Source organism: Thermothelomyces heterothallicus (genome assembly GCF_042370625.1).
Source record: "Thermothelomyces heterothallicus CBS 202.75 unplaced genomic scaffold P884_scaffold_26, whole genome shotgun sequence".
Lineage (NCBI taxonomy): Eukaryota > Fungi > Ascomycota > Sordariomycetes > Sordariales > Chaetomiaceae > Thermothelomyces > Thermothelomyces heterothallicus.
The window spans coordinates 530,268-550,782 of NW_027192587.1; the positions used below are offsets into that span (position 1 = coordinate 530,268).

The following is a 20,515-nucleotide window of genomic DNA, read 5'->3' on the forward strand; positions in this document are numbered from 1 at the left end:
CATAGGATCATGCGTATACCCTTGCTCTTTGTCGCTTCTAGCCTGGGCCCGTGGTTGCATCGGTCGGCGGGAGCATTGTCCGACCTCCGACGACCGATCTCCCGGGTCGCTCCAATAGTTAAAAGTCTGCCCTTGTTTAGTAATTACTCCGTAAAACCCGGCATTATGGAGCCTAGGTAAAGCCTAGGCCTATAATAGTAACCTTTACTAAATTCTTAGAAAAGTGATGTAGTTCGTGTCCGTGGATGCTTCCTTCCTGTAAGGTTAGATAAGATAAGCGCTGTGGGTCCTGGCTCTGTGGGTGGAGCCCTCTTTGTGCCCACCTCCTTATACAGAGCCAGTGTACTGGCAAACGAAGGAAGGCAGATCGATCTATTGATTTTTACCACAACCAGACCTCTATCAAAAAGACTAATAAGAATGACTATCTTCCTCTTAATAATAATAACCCTCTTTAGGTTCTACTAAAGGAATATTAACTATTAGGATTTTTCAATTTAGGAGATAGAAAGGAAGTCTTGATCCCTTGGTTAATTAACAAAGAAGCAGTTATTGGAAGTTAAACTCCTATCCCCTAAATATCCTAGGATATAGATTAGTCATATATCTATGATATTCATAGATAATGATAATAATAATATTAGATTTAACTTTATAGGTAATAAAGATAGATAGAAGGAGGACAATCCCTGGCTGAACTTACGCCTCGAGATCAGCGTTATGGCCGACCTTGCTCGTGCCGTCTCCCAAGGTCACTTCCCCCATCTGAGACGCGTCAGTTGTATTCCCACCACTCGACATGCACCGCCTGGAAGCCATGTTTGCCTGCGCCGGGGTCAAATTCGGATACGACGGTTGGCAATTCCACGATGGAGTGGCAGGCGAACGCGCCTACTCCTTGGGGCCTTCTCCGGCATATTCCACGGCTATTACGGTGGGCTCCGATGACGAAAGTCTCTAGAGCTGGTGATTACCACAGCGGGATGATAATCACAATACATGGCAAGAAGCACAAACCTGAAACAGGTTTGGAAGCACATTGCCTTCCTGGCTTGCTTACCGGGGGTACGTGGGGTGATCCGCTCTTTTCTTGTTTAAACTTCTAAACGGGAGATGAAGTTGTACTCTAAGACTCTAAAGCTCTGGGCCGTTTGCTGCCTAAAATGAAGCATCATTAATACCAGTTGATCCATATGCCGGGCAGGAGGTCGCTGTGAAGTAATTACGGATCACGCGATCGACCCAGTACAACAGCCAGCATAATTATCCTCTATTTTACGATGTCGGCTTGTTGAAACGTAAATTCGTATCGGTCGTCGTCCAAAGTCGGACCTGCCCATCTCCCAAGTTTCTACCAGAATTAACGTAAGATTCATAATGCTCGCCCTTATCTTCTGCTCAACCGCAACAATATACTCATCATAACTTCGTGACGTGGGTACAACCAAAGGCAACCCTAAATCTAAATATTGAAATCAACGCAACGATCCGGCCTATTCACCTGTTTAAGCATATCGATCCGATGCTGGTGTGTCGTCTTTCATGATCCACACTTCGCCGATGAGCACCACGCAACCGACCGTCATGGCGATAGCGATGATGGGCAGGTTGATCGTGGCAAAATCGAGCCGCTTGACGTGGATGTGCTTCTTGGCAAGGATGTCGCGCCAGAGAAGGCCGGCCAGTGACGCGCTGAAGGCGGTGCTGAAGGCGCCGTAGTTAACACCCAGGGCCATGGTGTAGATGGTTGCTGACAAGGTCCGGTCCGAGATCTCGGTCTCTTTGAAGTGGTAGAGAACTTGCCAGGCCTGGATCACGCGAGACAACAGGATGGTAGTGCCGATATTGGTGCCGGAGAACTGGTGCGAGTTGCGGGTTAGTACACGAACGCAGAACACCAACAAACGATGGAAAGAAGGAGAAGGAGAAGGAGAAGAGGAAAGGAAAGAAGAGGAAGAGATGGAGTCTTACATTGCATAAGATGACGGAGAGAAACGCCATGCCGCCAATGGCTCCTATCGTGCCCGTTTTGTTCACCCAAGCGTCCCACCCTTTAGCAAAGATCGGCACCCAGCCCTTGGTCACCAGCGCCTGAACGAGAACGAACATGGAGAAGGCGAAGGGCACCAGAGCGAACGGCAGATGAGCTATCACCGCCGTCGCGGTGGGAAACGTCTCCTGTGACCACGTGAACGCATCCTTCGCAAGCGATACCAGCGTGGCTCGCTGAGGCGGTTTCTGGAGCTGCGATTCCCCAAGAGACCCGTGTGCGGCGCTCTTCTCGTTCCCCGCCCCGCGAAACTCTTGCGTTGGTGACTTGCTGGGCGTCGTGCCGGTCGTAGTCACGTTGCCGTCCATGCTATCCTTTCCAAGCACGTTCCCACCAGGCTCCAACCCGCCGCTCGGCGCACCCACCTGCGCGGAGACCGATTCGTCAGACGACGCGAACCGCTCTCCGGGGGCCGCGTGAGCCATCCTCTCCCGTTCCCTCTGCAAAGCCTGTTCCAGTCGAAGGCGCTGTAGCTCCTCGCGTCCCTTGCGGGCGATTTCGCGAGTTTCGTGTCGATGTATCCAGCCGAACGACAGATCCCAGATGAACAGGACGAATGCGGCCGGCAGAGTGACCCAGTAGACAGGGTTCTCTTCCGTGATCTGGGCAGAGGCATTGAGCGCCAGAACGGAAATCAGGGTTACTGCCATGACGATAGCGCCAAAGACGGCGCCCTTGCGATCCAAGAACGGATTGATAATCTCTTCGAGGGACAACAACTTTCCTTGTTCGCCGGCTGCGTCCTCCTGCTGCTCTGCGGTTCCTCTGGCGTGTGGGATGTTTGGGTTGACGGGCTTGCGGGTCCTCGCTTCCTCGGGGAGCTCGTGCATCTTGATCACACGCGGGATGAGTGCCTCGTTGTTGAAAACGATGTAGAGCAAAAAGGGGAACAGGATGACACCGGTGACGAGAACGGGAACAATCATGTGTGCCGTGTAGACGATGAACTTTATATTGAAGGCACCCGCCAGCACGAGATTGGTCGGGTTGGACGAGACCAAGATGGCAGAAGCGGTGTTGGCCACGGCGAATTGGCTGTAGATCCAGGCCCGCGGATGGACTATGTTGCTCGAGACGCGCGTCATGTAAGCGAGAAATGCGGTGCCCGACAGAATTACCGGGTCGTTCCCCACGAAGCTGGTAAGGGCGAACCAAAAGGCGTAGAGGTAAAAGAAGAGACGATGGCCGGCGTCGCCGCCCCATTGTAACACCTTGAACGCCAGGTAGCGGATGATGCCGGAAGCGTCGATGGAGATGGCGATATACGCTAGCGAGAGGAAGAAGAGCATGATGTCGAGCGGGAAGATGTTGTCGGCGCCATATGTTCCTTCCTTTACCTCTTTGCGGCCGATGGCCAAAATTGCCAGCAGGAAGAGGTCGGCAACGAGGGGTGCCGTGACCATGTTCATGGGGAAGTTGAAACGCACAAAGGATGAGGTGACCTTGCCGGCGCCATGTCGCGATTCGGTCTTTTCATCATCTGCCTCTCGGGGCGAAATGATGCGCAGAGCACTCAGGCCGTCGCAGATGATGTTGAAAACCCTGCGAGGGATGTAGAGTGGTATGTGGAAGGGAAAAAGAACGACGACATCTAAGCGAGGATCAGTGTGAGCGGTCAGAGAAATATTATACCGTGCGGAATCGACCTACTTGCGAGAATGAAGACGACGAGTGTGACAATGGACCTCCACGACTTGATCTGTTCATAGTCCGGGCGCTCGACTTCTTGCGGCTGGCCCCCTGCCATGTCGTCGACTCTCTTGTGCCGAAATGCGACGGCACATTGAATTGGGAGTGTCGCGCGAGCAGTCGCTTCAGTGTCGGGTCGCCACGATAAAACTCGTTTTGTCTCCCATGATTCTGGGGGGCCGGGGGGTGGGGGAGGCGGTGACAGCGAAAAGCCCAGCGAGCCGCAGGTGGGGCGCAAGCCGTATACGCCGTACACAAAGGTCGGCTGGATTGATCTGCCATGGGTCCACGTGCATCGGCAGGGCTTGTAGGTCCTTCGGTGGAAGTACGTAGTAAGAGGTGCTGCTTGATGACTGGCATCCTCGTTGCACCTTGCATCTGCATCGGCCAGACACTCATTTGGACACCGACCTCTCACAAAGCCCAAAGCTAAGCACAGCCACGACCGATTCTGGGCAAATGGCAAGGGCCAAGATTCGCATGCACACCCTCCCCCTTCTGGAAGGATTGCGGGGTCCCCGCCGAACCCTTTGCGTCCACCGACTTGCCCAACTACGGTGCATCATACGGTGCATCAATGCTGGCTCTGTCGCGCTTGGCGCGAGCCTTCCCGTCAGCAGGGTGTCTCTTATGAGGCTCTTCTTCCCAAATTCGTGGTTTGCCGAGTCGATTACGGGTTCGGTGTCACCGCGGGACCGGTCTGTTCCGCGCAGCATTCTCGACTTGTCGGAGAATGAATACGCTAGAAGAACGAAGGCTGAAGACCAGAAGCGATGGGCGAATAGCACGTGTGCCCACGCTCTCCGGCTACTCCTCCCGGAGTTCCAGCTGACATTCCCCAAGCCTCTCGCCCTGTTTTACCCTTTGATACCAACGCCTTCCATCGTTCCCCGTCGGCCCTCCCAGCATTCTCCCTTCCACATTCTTAGCTCGATTGTGTGACCGAACGCGCACCCTTCAGCCTTGCGGATTCGTCAGCCAGATGCCGTGGTGGTCGAAGCCGCAATTCCATTTATCCACCCTTTCCCATTTCTTTAGGAAGCACTGAGCCAAGCACAAGGTTTTTTTTTTTTTTTGTTTTTTTTATTCTTTAATCTTTTATTCTTTTGCACCTTCATCGACGCGAAGCTGTTTCCCCGGGATTCAAACTCGACTGCCCGAGCAACGACGGGCACCGTGAGCTAAGTAACCCTAAACCGAATGCCGGCCCTTTCTCCTCCCAGCTCGCTGGATATTCTTGTCGGCCGGACCGTCGCCAACGCTTCCCATCCCGAACCCCTTCAGGTTGTGTGTAGCTGGCCGCTAAGCGGACAATATGGTGGGGGTTCTCGAATATTGTTGGTTTCTCCGCAGAGTGGAGGGCGATAAGTAATTACTGTCGGTCCGATCCCGCGGGGCTGACCAACATCCCAGGTACTACGTCTTGGTGGCCGCCTGTGTTCTCGCCCGGAAAACAGAATGGCTGCGGAACGCTTGTTTGGCAGCTGCCCTGATTTTTCCGGCTACTGCAGCTATTCACGCCATCGTGCTCGCGTCGCTACATACGGATGGTATGCACTCCCTGCACCCCTTCCCCTTCCCCTTCCCCTTCGCCTTCTCATGGACTGTCACTTAATTAATAACCATGTCCCCCAGACGCCATTGATATGGACATCTACGGGGCCCTCCAGATGTGCTCCATTGGCATCCTGACAGCCCCCGCCACTGTCCGTTTATCTAGAACGTATTTCAACAACCCGGGGCGCAATGTTCTCTTCGTATGGACTGTTTTGGTCGTAGCTGGTGAGTGGCTAATTATGCTGCTGTGTGATTGATGTTGCTCAGCACTGTTTCAAGGCTGACCCTGATCCCAACAGGTCTGTTGGCCCTGACCGTCGAGTTTTTCCGCAGCGAAGCGAAGGACTGCAGGGATAGCACGGGGGGGCCAGTCTACCATCTGGACAACTTCCCCGGCGACACAAAGCAGAACTGCAGCCTGGTTTGCGAGGAGGGGAATCCCTTCTCCCCCATGAGAACTGGGTCGGCCGACAACATCAACTTAGTTCCAAAACCATACTACCTCACGTTTGGGGCTGCTACCCTCGTCGCTGCTGCCTCCTGCGTGCCCGGCATCCTATCTATGGTGTCGATCTGGAACAAGATAGCGAAACTCAACTGGAACAAGCAATTTGGCACGCCTGATGTCGACGAGGTCATCGAAGGAACCAACGGTGCCACTCCAAGAGGCATGAAAAGGGTCAATGATGTGATCAGACGGCTGCTTAGCGTTGTTGAGATCCCGGTGGTATGTGCTATTCCGTCCTTGTTTGCTGAAGAAGACTAGAGAAGAACTGACCATCCCGCCAAGTTTGCCGGCGCCGTGCTGACGCTCATTATCGTCGGCGAGCTCAACTTCTGGAGCCCACCGCTGTTCTACCAAATTGAACCTATTGGAAACATAGGCCAATGGTCCAGCATAGTGGCTTCCGTGTTCGCTGCGATTGGTTCCCTGTACATGTTGTTGGCAAAATTCCTTGAGAGAGCTGAGAAAGAGGGATCGATCGAAGAGCCTTTGAGCCACTGCCATTGCCACTGCATCTACCATACGCACGGCGGCAGCAGCAGCCCCAACTCGCTCAACGATAACCCAGAAAACGCGCAACCACCACACCCTTCGCCAGCCGGGATGGGTAACGCCGACACGCGAATCGTGAGGCACGACACAGCACCTGTGCATGTGCTCTCGCCGACCCGCACCGAAACATTCCCGGACAGCGAAGACGGAGCCCATGGGCTCGGTATCCACCCAATCGATTGCAACACCTCCGCCGGGACGAACAAGCGCGGGTTTGCAGAGAAACTAATCCGAGTGGCGACTGCCCTCGAAAGGGTTTCAGCAGACCGGTTTGACGATCATTTAGCCTTCAAACAGGGCAAAGCGACCGGGTTTCCCGAGATTCCCGGGGAACCTGCTCGGAACAGAAATCTAGCCCAGATAAGGCGACAATGGGGAGAACCCACTGTCGACCCCGAAGACAGCCTGGCTGCCCCCCGAGGTCGGCGTTCAAGAGCAAGCAGCTTCAGTGGTAGCGTATCTAGATCCAACTCTGTCGACCCTCGAGCACACTCTCCCAAACCACCGCCGAGAACACCGACGAATGTGGCTGAGTCGTCGATGCTCGGGCTACCGACCACCCACAGTCCTGAGGGCACCTCCGAGTCCGTCTTTCCGGCGCGGCCGTCTGTTGAACTTGAGAAGACAAAGTCTCGTGGTACAGTCGTTACCCTCCATGAGGGGCCCAACTCGCCAGCGATCGTTCTCTCGTCGGATGACCAGGAGAATGAGGCCCAACCACCGACGACAGTCTCTTCGGTCATTGAGTCAACACAGGCATCAGAGCAAGTGGGGGACTCAAGGCCGGAAGGACAGCTAGCGATTCCGACCGGTGAAGGGTCGGCACAGCGTATTACAGCAGCAGAGCACCAAGTGCCGCCGCGAGCAACCACGAGGTTACCTCCATTGGATCGGCAACCGGCATCCCATATCGAACAAGCAGGGGGCCCAGGCGGAAGCCCAAGTAGTCAAACAAGCGACTCCGCCAAACATGATACGCCACCAACGCCCCCGACCACGAGTTCGCCTGCTATTGAGCAGCAGCCGTCATCGAGTCGTACCAAAGAAGAGAGGCAGATTGAAGCGCCAAGCGTTGAGACGGATGACGCGACTCTAAAGAATAGGGCACTGCAAGCGCCACAGCCGGCAGCCGCGAGCTTGCCTCCAGTAGAGCAGCGGCCTCCACTAGACCATGTCGAAATCGAACTAGTTAGACACGCAGAGGAGCCGAGCGTTCGGACAGGTTATGCCAGTCAACAGGATACGGCACCGCAGCAATCGGCCCCGCCCACACCCGCCACTTCAGCTCTTGTTGTGAGGCGGCCGCCATTGCATCGCATTGAGGATTTGGTGTCAGATGGGAGGAAAGAATCTCCCGAAAACGAGTCCGCCCAGCAACATGCGACGCAGAAACGAGCGCCTCAGCCGGCTGATGGCCGGCCCACAGAGAAGGCGCCACTTCCATCATCAGGGGGCCTGAAAAGGAACCAGGAATGAGGCGGAAGGCGACCATGTCCGGCAACCTGCTTTGATGAGATGTTGTAATGATGAATGACTTATGAAATGATCTAATTAACGGACACGGCAAGGGTTCATTTAATTATTCGAGAAATGGCAATGGCGTTGGCGTTCTCAGAGGGTTGGGGGGCCGAGACTCACATCAAGTCAGTACACTTGTTGTATCAACTTAGCGAAGTGTTTAGATGGTAATAATGGGCGGTAGATTGGGCGCGAGACACGGACCAGGAGACAAGAGGTGAAGACTAGGTAGATGGGAAATTCTGCCACGCATACCAGACATCCTTTACAGCATCATTTATACGTATTAGCTTATCATAGTTGAAGCTTCGTTCCGAAGTTTTGTTGCCTTTTGAAAGGTTATTTCTTACTGTTCAATATCCTTCCTCGTTTGATCTTTCTCGGGTATTTTTCTCTCATACCTTCTCAACACAAGTCCTTACATTACGTACCTGGTACGTTTCCCTTGTCTTCCGACGCTTGGTACCCCACATAACACCCACCGAAGCATCACTCGCGTTGCGGAGACGGGGTACGATAGCCGGGTCGTTGAGCTCGGGACCCCACCATGCAAGCGATTGATTCGAGTTCGGTGGATCCACTTCCACAACATAGCATTTTTTTGCAGAACCGAAACAGAACGGGCAGGCCACGGGCGTCCCTTTCGTGACTTTGAAGCCTGTGCGAGTCAGCAGCAGGAGCGGCTCTTCAGAAGTGAGCGCGCCGATGCATCCAATAAACCACTAATTAAACGACGAATCGACGACCCTTTCGCTAGGCCAGTCGCCGACCACCATCACTTCCTCACACACACTCGCTCTTTTCTCACACACTCTCTCAACGCTCAATGGACCCGACGATCCCCGAATTCCGGCCCCAGGCGCTGGCGCAGCCAACTGATGAGCCGCGGCCAGACACGTCCGAGGAATCCCAGTGGCGGACGACCTGCCGAACTTGCGGGGAAAAGTTCAAGTCACGCAACCAGCTCATGAGGCACCTGTACAAGAGTCATCCAGGAAAGCCTGCGAAATCGAAGGCATCTCCCAAGGCGACCCAGCCGCGTATCGCACCTCAGTCACCTGTTTCCCCCAAACCAGGGCACTCGCAGCCGCAGTCGCAGTCGCAGTCGCAGTCACGGTCACGGGTCCACCCTTTCGCTCTTCTATCGTACCAGCAGCAGATCGCATTTGCCGGGCATGTCCTGTTTGCGATTTTCTCCATTGGCATGAAGCAATTGGAGGAGGAGGAGGGGAAGGAGCAGCAGCAGCGGGAGCGGCACCAGGAGCAACTCCAGAATCATGGAGTGAAAGAGCTCCCGGGAGCCGGTGACTGGAAGCCGCAGAAAGGGCCAACGTCTGCCACACCGGGTCCAGAGGTTGCGGCTCCGTCGCAGGCTAATAGCCCTGACCGCACGCCCAGCCCGCACCAGATATCTCGCGGGAAGCCGGAGAAGGGTGCAGAGTCGGAAGACTCTGATGACGAAGACGGTGGCGTTGCCCTCTTTGGACCAGCCTATGGCGACTTGCCTTTTCGGCCAGGAGAGAAGGGGAACGTACCCTTGGAGGATTCAAAGGATGCCTGCGAATTGGATCATTACGACTGGGATTTGGATTGAAAATCCCAAACTCTTGCAAGCACTTCTGCCCCGAGACCAGAATCCTTCATCCTACCTAGACGGCCGCGAGCCAGGATCTCCTCCAGGGACGAAACTAGGCCGCTAGAGATACGCTGCTTCGAGACAGCGGAGGTTCGCAACTGCACCTACCAATCGATAACATCTGCTTCTAATTATAGGTAATTTAACCGCTGTGTGCGTAATATCCCACCATGGCTCGGCTAAAGAAGCGATCTCACAAAGTGGCGATGGCCCGATATCTATCTCTTCTTAAAGCGAAGCTTTAATGACCGAGTCTCTGGAATGTATCTACACTGAAGAGCGAAGGAAGGAGCTTCGTTTCTAATCCTCCGATATTTCTCTGAGTGGCCACTTGATGCCGCACTTCTGGCCTCCCGCGGTGCTCTTTCCCCCGTTATCGCCTACAATTGAAGGTGCATTTGCCACGGAGGTGTTACTAGCTGTATGTCCCTCGCGGTTGGTATGGAATTACCCCGACAAGGTCGAGCTCACAGGTTTTGAGGCGAAGCTTCATGCCTATTGTCGGCATCGACGAGAGGTGTGCGAATCGTAGACCACAAGTTGTGATTTACGTTAAACAAACTTGATCCGATTCTACCATGACAACAAGGAGCTAGACGGTGGTAAAAAGCTGAGACCAGACTATAACACAGGTGGGCAAAAATTGCAAATTGTATGATGGGGAAAAAAAAAGAAGCCGCTGTGGCGCAAAATAGTATGGGAACTGTGAGGCTCGAACTCACGACCTCAGGATATCCTGGTGCTTGGGGCACCGGGTCATACGATAGTATGAGACCTGCGCTCTTCCGACTGAGCCAAGCTCCCTTGCAATTTGTTGGTAGTCTCGGACTGGAGACCGGGTTCATAGGGAGGAACATGGTCTTGGCAGAGCCGCCCGAGTCGTGTCATTATAGAGGAGGCGGTTGACAGCGGCAGGATTTCGCGCTTGTGGCCTTTGCAATGGGAACACCGAGATTGCCATGAGTTGTCGCGAAATTTGGCCGAAGGCCAAGGCAACTCTGAAAGAAGATTGTTAATATGTTACCAGTTTACCATGCTCAAAACCAGCCAGTCGTTGGTGGCTGTAGCCGTTGAGACTGCCAAGGTACATACACACCTGCAAACCGCGATTTCCATCCGGTTGGAGAACGTTTCGAAGGAAGGCAGAAGAGAGCAATCTGGAAAGCACGACGAGGTGGAAATTGGCATCTTTGCTTAATTACTCGGAACTTTCAGGCTAACAATGAGCAAACCCACACAATTGATACTCTAGAAATTGCCATCTGTGCTATTGTTCCCTAGTCTACAGCCAGGTGAACGTCTCCTCGCACTTATTGATTGTCAAAATACACATATAATTAATTAGGTGTAATTGCTAGAAGCAGCAATTGCGGCGTCCCTTCTGCGTTTCACATTGATAACGCACCTCGTCCCGCCAGAAAGCAATAATTAATATTAATTAGTAATTACCTGTAGACATTTCTACATCAAGGGCCCTTTTGCCCTACCTGCACTCCCTAACACGTCTACACAGACAGCTGCTAATTAGGCATTAATTTCTCTCGTTGTAGCGCCATCTTATGGCTATCAAAGTGGTTATTATCACGGCTGATATCCATCCTCCAGTCCACGATAGTTCCAGTTCAACCTACATGGTCGCCTCTAATTACGCCATCATATCGCTTAATTACCACGCGCTGGGACGTGTTCTGGAATAATTAATCCCACACACGACTTTGCAAGCGAGCATTTAATTAATTATATGACAGAAAGGAGGTTGACAATTTCGCACCAAATCTATGATGATAATCGCTGGCCTTTGGAACCCCGTGTAACTTCCACCGCTCATCTCAACCCCGAATTTCTTTCGGCTATAATAATTACTATTCGGGAACGGAGCAGGGACATGTACCTCATTACACGGCGTTTGTAAGGTTGGGTTGTGTGAGGATGCCATACCAGCGCACGACTCGGACACCTCGCAAAAAGTTTGTTTCACCATTCCCAAGTTATTTAAACAAACCCGGCTACCATGCCCCTAGCATACTCTCGATCTGCCCAAATCAAGAGCATCGAAATATCGACATAATTACCGCAACCTTTCCCGATACACAAACGCAACAATTATTAATCATTAGTCACCGCGGCATAATTATTCTTCTGTCCACCCCCCTCCCCCCTTTCTCTCTCTCTCCATCTTTGCCTCCTTCCACCCCCGTCTAACCTTTTAGTCCTTCTAGATAAATAACCCATCCACCATCCCGTTCCTCCTTCTAAGTCAACCCTATGCAAGGTACCTAGCTAGGTACTTCAGATCGGTACGTACATCGGCATGTTGAGGTACCGGGGTTAATTAAGCGTCCCCACCAGGGCCAATTCAAACACCACCCATCAGCTGCTGCCTCAGTAGCCTCTGCTTGAACGACTCGGGCGAGAAGCCGCCGTCTTCGCCGCCGTAGGACCCCCTGTAGCTCAGGCGCAGCTCTCCGGTCTGGATGGTCCACCGCGACTGGCGGGCCGGAATGCGATGTTCTTGTCCGTGGCCATGTTGGTGTTGGTATTGCTGCTGCTGCTGCTGCTGCTGATGATGATGATGATGATGATGATGATGATTATGATGATGGTTGTGGTGGGTAGTGGTGATGGCGACGCTCGTGTCGGGGGCGACCGCCTCGTCGCAGCGGCACGGCTCGAGCGAGCATGTGTCGCAGGGCAAGCCGATGCCGGAGTCGCGCGAGTCGCGCGGGCCGGCGGCGGAGAGGGAGCAGGAGCCTCCGGCGTGCAATAGCGACGGTTTCCCCTCAGAGGGGCGGTGCTCTGCACTCCAGAGGAGGGACGGCTCGCCGAGCTGGTGACTCTCATTCTTGTTCCTGGTTGTTGTTCCGCCTGCCGAGGAGTCTCTCCGGTACGGGGCGTGAGTGCTGCGTTGGAGCGCCTGAAGCAGGGTGCTCCGCCTGGACCTGCGGCTCGGCTTCTTAGGTGCGCTCGGTTGCTCAACTGGCTGCGTCCGGGAGAGCTCTTCTCGGCTTAACACATTTGGACGACAGCGGGCTAGCGTCCGTTTGATGACGTCGATCCGGTGCGTCTCAAATACGAGTTCCAGCTGCCCGGTGAGGAAACGGAGATAGCTTGGGTCGACAGGTTCGGGCAGCAGCAGCTCGAGCTTCTCCCGTAGCTCCTCTTTCAGACTCCCTTGGCCCTCATCAAAAGCCTGCTCTACCTCGGCGAGCTCGGCCACGGGGTGAAATTCTGCGAAGAATGAGGCTTTGTTGCTGCACAGGTGGGCTACCCAAGGTAATAGTTTTGGGAAAATCACGTACCTGCGTCTGGTATTTCGGGGTCACCTGGGAACAACAGACACCATATCGTCTGCCAGGTCCATGACCGAGCATCATCACCATCTCTTGCGGCTAGCATGCTTGCTGTCTTTTCCGTTATTCCATCTTCGTAGTCATCAAGACATGGTTCTTTCACTTCGCATATCCGGTCCTTGGGCAACAGCAGGTGTCCTTCGAGCTCGGCCTCCGCCCCGAATCGCTCCTTGCATCGCCGGCATTGACGGAGAGCAGGTTGCCTTTGGTGATAGTGGATGATGTGCTGTCTAGTTAATTAATAGGTATTCATTTGTTAGCCCACTCAACCGAGAAGTCCGGCGCCCGAACGTGCTCACTTCAGCGCTCGAATGGAATCGAAGGGGGCTCGGGCACAGTCCTCGTGGTCGCGGATGTTGAATCTCGCCGGATTCCGCTTTCTATAGGGGCAGGGGTACGATGCCATGCCGTCCGGAGCGGTACCGTTTGGGTCCAGCAGCGTCTCCGTTTCCCATTCCAAGCTCTGGCGGCCGCGTGCAGTCAATGTCGTCGGTTCCCAATCACCAAATCGGTGTGGTGCAAGGGGTGGGGTTGCGAGTCGGGTCGCCACTCTGGCATGTTCAGACCACGCGCTCACAGTCTTCTTGCGCACGTCATGAAGCACATCCACCAGTGCCCTTGGTATATCACTGTGTCTCGCTGTCTTCTCAGAACGGGTGATCTCCGCATCATCCGTGCTCTGAGTGGCCAGCCGAGACTCCCGCTGCTGGCCCAGGGGCGACAATCTCGGCTGACGATGAAGAGTACGCTTATCCAAGCCCGGACGGTCTTGGGAGGGCATCGCAAATGAGTTCGCACTCTGGGAGCGATTCAGCATCTCCGGCCTGTTGGGGGCGCGGTGATGGCCATGGGAGCAACCTGCACGCGAACAGGAACCACAGAAGTTCTAAGGCCCGCTCTGAGCAGTCTGTCTCTCTCGATATATACCCGGATCGCAAACGGTTCCGAAAGAAGCAAGTATGATGAGGTTTTGTGTATGCGAATGTCAAAACAGGAGACAAGAGAGAGAGAAGACGTGGATAAAACGCGGGGATTCCCGCGCGACCACCACAGCTGCCATCATAAGAAACCGAGCCTGTGGATTAGATCGACTGATCGGGCCAAAAAAAAGAATGCATTGGATTGGGACACCCGTTAACTGATAGAAATCAAGGGAAAGGGGGGGAGCGCGCGCGGGGGGGGGGGGATGGAAGGCCATGAGCGCCCGTCAGCATGGAATTGAAGACAATGGAAGTGTAGTTAGTGTAAGGGATGCGCTCGTGTAATCACTAATTAGGTCAAGGGCGCGTCTCCTTGTGCCGCCATTTGTTCTCGGAATAGTGGAGTTGTGCAGCCAGGCCCTTCTCCAAACCCCTGTTCGGCTGTTGATGCGTTGCTATTGGTCGGCCTGTCATTTCAGCGCCGACATATCATCTGGCTCGAAGGCACAACGCAGGCGCTGATTCGACTTGGCGCGCAACGGGGGTAATTTCCCTGTGTGGACGACATAGGGCGTCACCAACTGCAAGTGCTGATGTTCTTTGAGATATGAAAGCGTTCTGTAATTATCATTCCTCGGTCTGTTCCCGAAACGAGAGGCGTTCAAGGTACTGCCGGGCTATTACCGCTTCCCAGTCCGAGGAGTCGGGTTGGACCAGGGGACTCCTGCAAAGCACTAATTATTACAGACATGGTTCGTCCCAACAAAGAGCAAAGGAAAGAACTGAATTGAGCTTTTATCATCCAAGCCGTGGTAATTGCTCGATTAATTATCAGGTAAGGACACCTGCCACTGGGCAGTGACTATCTATCTAGGTACTAAGACAAGAAATCCTGCACCCGATACAGAATCGGAACAATAGTAGCAAGTAATTATATGAGGTGCAATTAGGATCTGCTCATGTAGGGTTGTTGTGCTTCCTCTCCTCTCCGCGCGAGGGCTCCCCAGCTGTCTTTGCTTCTCTGGTGCATGTACAGGCGGTGGCAACAAAACTGGTCACTTCGTACTCGACCCAGAATATTATACACTTGTCTCCCAGACTGCAACGCCTTTTCAGTTTCCACTGGACATCAAGGCACCTGTTGCAGTAGATGCAAGCGAGGTTCACCTGGTCGTAGACGCACATCTTGAATAGATGGAATTGGTGGGAGAAGCCGAAGCTACGGGTTGGGATCGGAAATGTGTGGCCAGGGTGTGAGTGGGTGCCGTGAGAGATGGAGTCGGGACAGTTAAGCCAACATATCTGACTGACTTCTTAAATACTTAAAAACTTGCTTTGGCTCTCTCGCGTTCAGGTGTAAGACTGTTTAAGACTGTTCTGTTGCAATGCGGCTGATCTCCTTTGTGAAACGCTATTAGAAGACTCGATCAGCGAACAGTATGGAGTGAAAGCATGTAACAGGGGCTTCAAAGGTTGAATAAAGTGCATTGCGGACTTCAAAGGAAGGAAGAATGAGGGAACCATATATTTGCGCAGTTGAGATCGTCCATGTTCTTAAGGAACATCCCTAACGGAACCTACTGATGCAGTACTCTAGAGCTGTACCTCCCTCCGCAGGGTGCTTGTGTAGCATTCTAGAGATGCTCGTACGCTTTTGGCATCCTTTCAATCTCAGTATGACGGCGCCCGGATCTCGACTGGAATACGGTTTGACGGGGAGGTATTGTTCCTCTCGTGAGAGATGGAGACGTTCCCCAGCAAGATATTCCCGGACTACATAATTATACCTTTAACTTTCTGAGATTGGTAGCGCAAGGCGGAGAACATATCTCTCAAGATAGTCCTGGACTGGACCAAGCATACACTCTGGATGAACCTGCACTAATAGATACTGAAACAGCATCGTGAAGCCGCGGACATAGCACTCCAGGATTCCCATGCACTCGTCTGCTATGCCATCTATAAACTCCATCGAAGGCCGATTCCGTCCTGCCCACGGCCAAAAAACGGATGTCGCAACACCTGTACTGACTAACGGGTAGCAATCGGACTCGCGTTAACCTGCTGCTCTCCGGGGCGCGGCCCGATGGCCCGCTCGCGGGTGGTCAGGGCGAGAAGGGCCTCCTCGCTGCTCAGGCCTCCGAACGAGGCGACGCGGGCGAGCTGCTCTCCCATCTTGATGAACATGTCCTCGAGCGCCTCGTGCGTGTCCTTGACCTCGTAGCCCAGCTCGCGGAGCTTGTTGACCAGCTTGGTGGTGTCGAAGACGGGATTGCACCGCGGGGCCTTCAGCACCGCCTTCTGGTCCTCCAGCTCGAAGTTCTCCCACGTCAGCGACGGGTGGACGTACTTCTTGGCGAGGGAGAGGATCTCGTTGTTGGTGAAGGGCTGGGGGCTGATCTGCACGAGAAGCATAACTACCGTCAATGTTCCCTCCCGGATTGCGACTTTGGCGGCTGCGGATGTTAATTAAACCGCGATAATGCTGACGTACCAGGTTGTAGATGCCCGTCTCACCATGCTCGGCAAGCAGGATGGCGCCAGGCAACAGGTCCGGAAGGACGGTCCCGGACTATTAATGATGCATATGTGTTAGTCTTTGCTCAAAAAGAAATTAGAACTTTGGCCATCCCTGCCTACCGCCGGTATGTTCAGGATCCTCTTGTAGTTGAAGAGCTTGGTGAGAAGGTTGTTCGGGTCCAGGTTCGCCGCGATGGGGGCTCGGACGCGAAGGAGGAGGAGATTCGGATAATGGCGGATAGCCTGTATCCGCGTGAGCTTCCCGTCGAGTCCGGGTGGGCAAAGCATCTCTCCAAATTCTAGGGTTTGTTTCACTAATTAGACGTACCCATTCGCTGACAAGTCTCGTGTGGGAGTAAAACGAGTCATGATAGAACGGCTCGTCATCCTCGGTGAAGTGATGGTCCGGCGGGTGGTTGGCGTCGTGCTCGTATACACAAGCCGAACCGAAATGAGTGATGTGGATGTCGAGCAGGTAGCAGCAATCAACGAGATTCATGACGCCTAGAACGTTGGATCGAGCCGTCTCGACCTTATGGTCCTCGCACCAGTCGGCATTTGGCAGGCCACGGACTCCGGCAAAGTTCATGACACGTCTTGGGGCATATCGCTTCAGATCCCTGAATATGGAAGATTAGTTTTCTTGTCTTCCAGGCCGATTTGAAGCGGACAGTACGAATTAAGTCGACATCGACAAATCAGTCGGAGAACGAAACTTGACTAACCTCATCACATCCTCCCTATTCTCCAGTCGCGCGAAGGACGTCGCCACGACTTTCCCCTGCTCCAGCAGGAGTTGCTTGACTTGGCTGGCAATCCAGCCATTGCCTACATGGAAAGTCTGTTAGCCCTGCCATCCAGGCCGGTGTGCAGTGCAGGGGACGGCATCAAAACTCCATTATTCCCCGATAACGTACCAAAGAGGAGGTAGTCAACCGGCGTCTCCCTGTGGCCGTTCATCTTCTCCCGATGGTCTTCCAGAAGCGTGTGTGGCATTCCTGTATAGGTTTCCTGTCTCTCTGTCTCTCCGTCTCTTGTTCTTCCTCACTGCGGTCACGGAAGTGGTCGCCGTTGTGGCCAGATAGATGCTAAACTAGAGAGAAGGGGCACATTTGACTAGCAGACTCTAAGATAACAGAGAGTTCGTATCTGAGAGAGATGTGCGTGACGACTATCAGACGAAACGGACAGGAGAATCATGGACGTACCCTGAATCGATTGCTAATGGAGCGGGTTCAGCGCCTGACATCCCACGGAGTTGAGTTCGGGAGGAGTCAACTCCGACACCGACTCTGACTCCGCCACCCGATGAGGCTCAAGCCAGGGTGGTGAATTCCAGACCGTGCATTTCGGGGACTTTCCCCTGGCTGTTATTTCCGGAGTTGTGCGATAGGCACTTCAACTCCAAAGGCTTAGAGGTTCACCGATGGTGCTGACGAGGTGACCGCGGCGGCCTAATCAGCACTGGCAGCGTAATTACCCACGAGACGCGTATGGGGGAGAGTGCCGCTGACCGGGCGAGGGTTTACTCCGGTTACAAGTCGGCTAGATGAGCGAGATTGGGTCAAGATTTGGAACTCTTATGTATGCTCGGCTGAACCAAAGGCCGTCTTTTCCATGTTGATCGAGGCGGCGGGAACATCTAATTAACCTCTAATTAAACTGCAAAGTCATCATCCACCGAGCGGATTGAAGATAGCTCTGGTCAGACCAACTAGGGCAACTAATTCGCCCTTCTCGCCCTCACAATTCTTCTCTAATTAGCGCTTGTTCGTCCTTCCGTGATACCCCTGATGTCTCCATTTCCAGCAGATCTCAAGACGGCTCGGTCCGACGACAAGTTCACGCCGCCCGACAGCCCACGATGGAAAGAGCGCGTGAGCGTGGAAAGCATCACGCTCACCAGCGATGACAATGACGCGCTGAAACTCATCGGAACCACCAGGTTCGAGCCGAGGAGCGACATCAAGAACATCCTGATCACCGGGGGTGCCGGGTTCATGTAATTAATTATTAATACGCCTGACTTGCCTCCCCCTTTCCTCCCTCCTCCCCCATCCCCCAGTGGCCAACATTTTCAAACAATTCCCAGGTGTGCTGTGCTGACACGAGAAAAAAATGAAAACAGCGGCGGATGGGTGACCCGGCACCTCGTGGTGCAGTATCCCGAGTACAACATCGTCTGCTTCGACACGCAGAACTACGTGTCGTCGACGGCCAACGTCAGCTGCCTCGGCGACTTCCCCAACTTCAGCTTCGTCAAGGGCGACATCACGCGGCAGAGCGCCGTCGACCGCGTCCTGGCGGAGCACGACATCGACTGCATCATGCACTTTGCCGCCCACTCGCACGTGCAGAACTCGTTCCACGACCCGGCCGCCTTCACGCTCAACAACGTCGTCGGCACCCAGGTGCTGCTCGACAGCGCCCGCCGCCACGGCCGCGTCAGCCGCTTCGTCCACGTCAGCACCGACGAGGTGTACGGCGACGTTGCCGACGAGTGCGCCGACGAGAACAAGCAGTTCCTGCCGACCAACCCCTACTCGGCCTCCAAGGCGGCCGCCGAGATGTACGTGTACGCGTACTACAAGTCGTTCGGCATCCCGGTCGTGATCGTCCGGAGCAATAACGTTTTCGGGCCGTGTCAGTACCCGGAAAGTAAGTTGTCTTAGTCTTCTCTCTCTCTCCTCGCGGAGTCGTTCCGCGCGGGATGACTTGTCGGTGATGTTTTTTTTTTTTTTTTTTTTTTTTTTTTTTTTTTTTTTTTTTTTTTTTTTTTTTTTGAGATTTTGCTCCCTGATCGTGTCGTTCCCGGAGGAGAAGGGAACACGCGCACACACGCGCGCGCACACACTCATTAATATTACAGAGATCATCCCCCGCTTCTTCACTCTCCTGTCCAAGGGCCAACCCCTGACCATCCAGGGGTCCGGCCTCAACAAGCGGCGATACCTGTACGGGGCCGACGCGGCGGACGGGTTCGACACGATCCTGCACAAGGGCGTCGTGGGCGAGGCCTACAACGTCGAGTCGGAGTCGGGCGTGACCAACATCGAGGTGGCCGTCCGCATGCTCGGCCTCTTCGGCTACACGCCGCACGCCGACTTCTCGACCCGGCTGTCCTGGATCCCGGACCGGCCGTTCAACGACCACGACTACCGCGTCGACGGGACCAAGCTCCGGCGCCTCGGGTGGAGGCAGAAGGTGTCGTTCGAGGACGGCCTCGCGGCCACGGTGGACTGGTACAGGCGGAACCTGAAGGTCTGGTGGCCGGACGAGGGCGGCCTCGACAAGATCGCGGTGCAGACGCCGGCGGTGATTATCAATAATACGGGGGACGTGAATCCCCTCGGGGCTATCGACGCCCGGGACGGAGTGGACTTGAGGAAGGCTATCGCGGCATGATGATTGATGACTGGGATTTTAAGAAGAAGAAGAAGAAGAAGAAGACGCGAGAAGTGGCGGGGTTTACGATATGATAGAAGTGTGTGAACTACTCGGGTGTGCGTGCGTGTACGGAAGCGAAAGCAAGGCGCCGGAGGCGCGTGAAGGGGGCGGGGCACACTGGGCTTGCGGGTATTATTTCTTGTTAGACGGATTCGTGGTACTCTAGATGATCTCAGGTCACAGAATGCGGCATCTTAGAGCAAAGGTACATATAAGGTACCTAACCTTGACTGGTGACAGTCAAATCCCGACGCTCTCTCGCATGTGGCTTACGTAGCTGTGAAGTTGTCGTTAAGAGTCGAGGGCAATTTGGTAGACTTGCAGGGCTCCGTATTGTTTCTCCCGGTATTGCTCATCAGAGAATCCTGTACTGTCAGAGAACTGTAAGATGCATCATCTCTCGACCACTCCGGGCTCTTTTAAGCAAAGAAAGGAGCGTAGGCTCAATGCGCCGAGAGTGTCTAGAGAGTTTACCTGACGACGAGCATAGCAGCCTCCCGACCGAAATAGATAGCAAGAAAGCGAAGCGACAACAATGTCGATGCCCTTGGAAGTGGACAGAAAAAAGCCCACCTAGGTAGGAAGTAATTAGGTGCCTATCAAAGGGAGAAAAGAAGGTCCGTTATATGCGTTCTGTCTCTGCTCCTTGTAATTATTTATCTTGTCAGTTGTGGGAGTATAAGATATATAGCCGGAGAGTATTAGTACAAGGGGGGAGGGGTAGAAGGGGGGGGGGTCATACAGAGGTTTAGCACTGTGGTGTGTATGGCA

At 53.9% G+C, this 20,515-nt stretch overlaps 6 protein-coding genes and 1 non-coding gene across 7 annotated transcripts; 3 read left to right on the plus strand and 4 right to left on the minus strand.

Annotated features, from left to right (window-relative positions):
• Positions 1-1,071: 1,071 nt before the first annotated feature.
• On the minus strand, positions 1,072-4,023 carry P884DRAFT_230264 (uncharacterized protein). The gene is made up of 3 exons (XM_069439782.1): positions 3,701-4,023; positions 1,972-3,641; positions 1,072-1,859 (listed from the first exon to the last, which is right to left on the minus strand). Exons 1-3 carry the CDS (start codon positions 3,795-3,797, stop codon positions 1,506-1,508), a joined length of 2,121 nt encoding a protein of 706 aa, XP_069294806.1. The 5' UTR covers positions 3,798-4,023; the 3' UTR covers positions 1,072-1,505.
• A 1,463-nt stretch (positions 4,024-5,486) lies between these two features.
• P884DRAFT_249801 (uncharacterized protein) lies at positions 5,487-7,829 on the plus strand (the record flags this gene model as incomplete). Its single annotated transcript, XM_069440616.1, has 3 exons — positions 5,487-5,521; positions 5,596-6,023; positions 6,087-7,829. Exons 2-3 carry the CDS (start codon positions 5,748-5,750, stop codon positions 7,827-7,829), a joined length of 2,019 nt encoding a protein of 672 aa, XP_069294807.1. The 5' UTR covers positions 5,487-5,521; positions 5,596-5,747.
• Positions 7,830-8,491: 662 nt separating this feature from the next.
• P884DRAFT_263681 (uncharacterized protein) lies at positions 8,492-9,766 on the plus strand. The gene has a single exon (XM_069441779.1). The coding sequence runs from the start codon at positions 8,698-8,700 to the stop codon at positions 9,463-9,465; it is 768 nt and encodes a 255-aa protein (XP_069294808.1). The 5' UTR covers positions 8,492-8,697; the 3' UTR covers positions 9,466-9,766.
• A 438-nt stretch (positions 9,767-10,204) lies between these two features.
• P884DRAFT_t152 lies at positions 10,205-10,311 on the minus strand. The gene has a single exon. It is a non-coding gene; the product is annotated as a tRNA-Met (tRNA).
• A 1,366-nt stretch (positions 10,312-11,677) lies between these two features.
• Positions 11,678-13,917, minus strand: P884DRAFT_287299 (uncharacterized protein; the record flags this gene model as incomplete). Its single annotated transcript, XM_069443871.1, has 5 exons — positions 11,678-11,951; positions 12,174-12,771; positions 12,807-13,087; positions 13,157-13,743; positions 13,873-13,917. The coding sequence occupies 5 exons, from the start codon at positions 13,915-13,917 to the stop codon at positions 11,864-11,866; spliced, it is 1,599 nt and encodes a 532-aa protein (XP_069294809.1). The 3' UTR covers positions 11,678-11,863.
• A 1,891-nt stretch (positions 13,918-15,808) lies between these two features.
• Positions 15,809-17,293, minus strand: P884DRAFT_208457 (epimerase/hydratase; the record flags this gene model as incomplete). The annotated part of the gene is made up of 6 exons (XM_069438874.1): positions 15,809-16,177; positions 16,272-16,349; positions 16,418-16,540; positions 16,626-16,917; positions 17,023-17,125; positions 17,215-17,293. The coding sequence occupies 6 exons, from the start codon at positions 17,291-17,293 to the stop codon at positions 15,809-15,811; spliced, it is 1,044 nt and encodes a 347-aa protein (XP_069294810.1).
• A 797-nt stretch (positions 17,294-18,090) lies between these two features.
• P884DRAFT_302490 (dTDP-D-glucose 4,6-dehydratase-like protein) lies at positions 18,091-19,702 on the plus strand (the record flags this gene model as incomplete). Its single annotated transcript, XM_069444948.1, has 3 exons — positions 18,091-18,299; positions 18,426-18,955; positions 19,167-19,702. The coding sequence occupies 3 exons, from the start codon at positions 18,091-18,093 to the stop codon at positions 19,700-19,702; spliced, it is 1,275 nt and encodes a 424-aa protein (XP_069294811.1).
• Between the last annotated feature and the right edge of the window lie 813 nt (positions 19,703-20,515).

What these genes read in the sequence shown, in the direction of transcription:
- P884DRAFT_230264 (XM_069439782.1), bottom strand. Translation starts at nt 3,797, where the DNA reads ATGGCAGGGGGCCAGCCGCAAGAAGTCGAGCGCCCGGACTATGAACAG. An exon ending in CGTCGTCTTCATTCTCGCAA is followed by an intron (nt 3,642 to 3,700) that starts GTAGGTCGATTC and finishes ATCCTCGCTTAG; the next exon opens with ATGTCGTCGTTCTTTTTCCC. An exon ending in TCTCCGTCATCTTATGCAAT is followed by an intron (nt 1,860 to 1,971) that starts GTAAGACTCCAT and finishes AACTCGCACCAG; the next exon opens with TTCTCCGGCACCAATATCGG.
- P884DRAFT_263681 (XM_069441779.1), top strand. Translation starts at nt 8,698, where the DNA reads ATGGACCCGACGATCCCCGAATTCCGGCCCCAGGCGCTGGCGCAGCCA.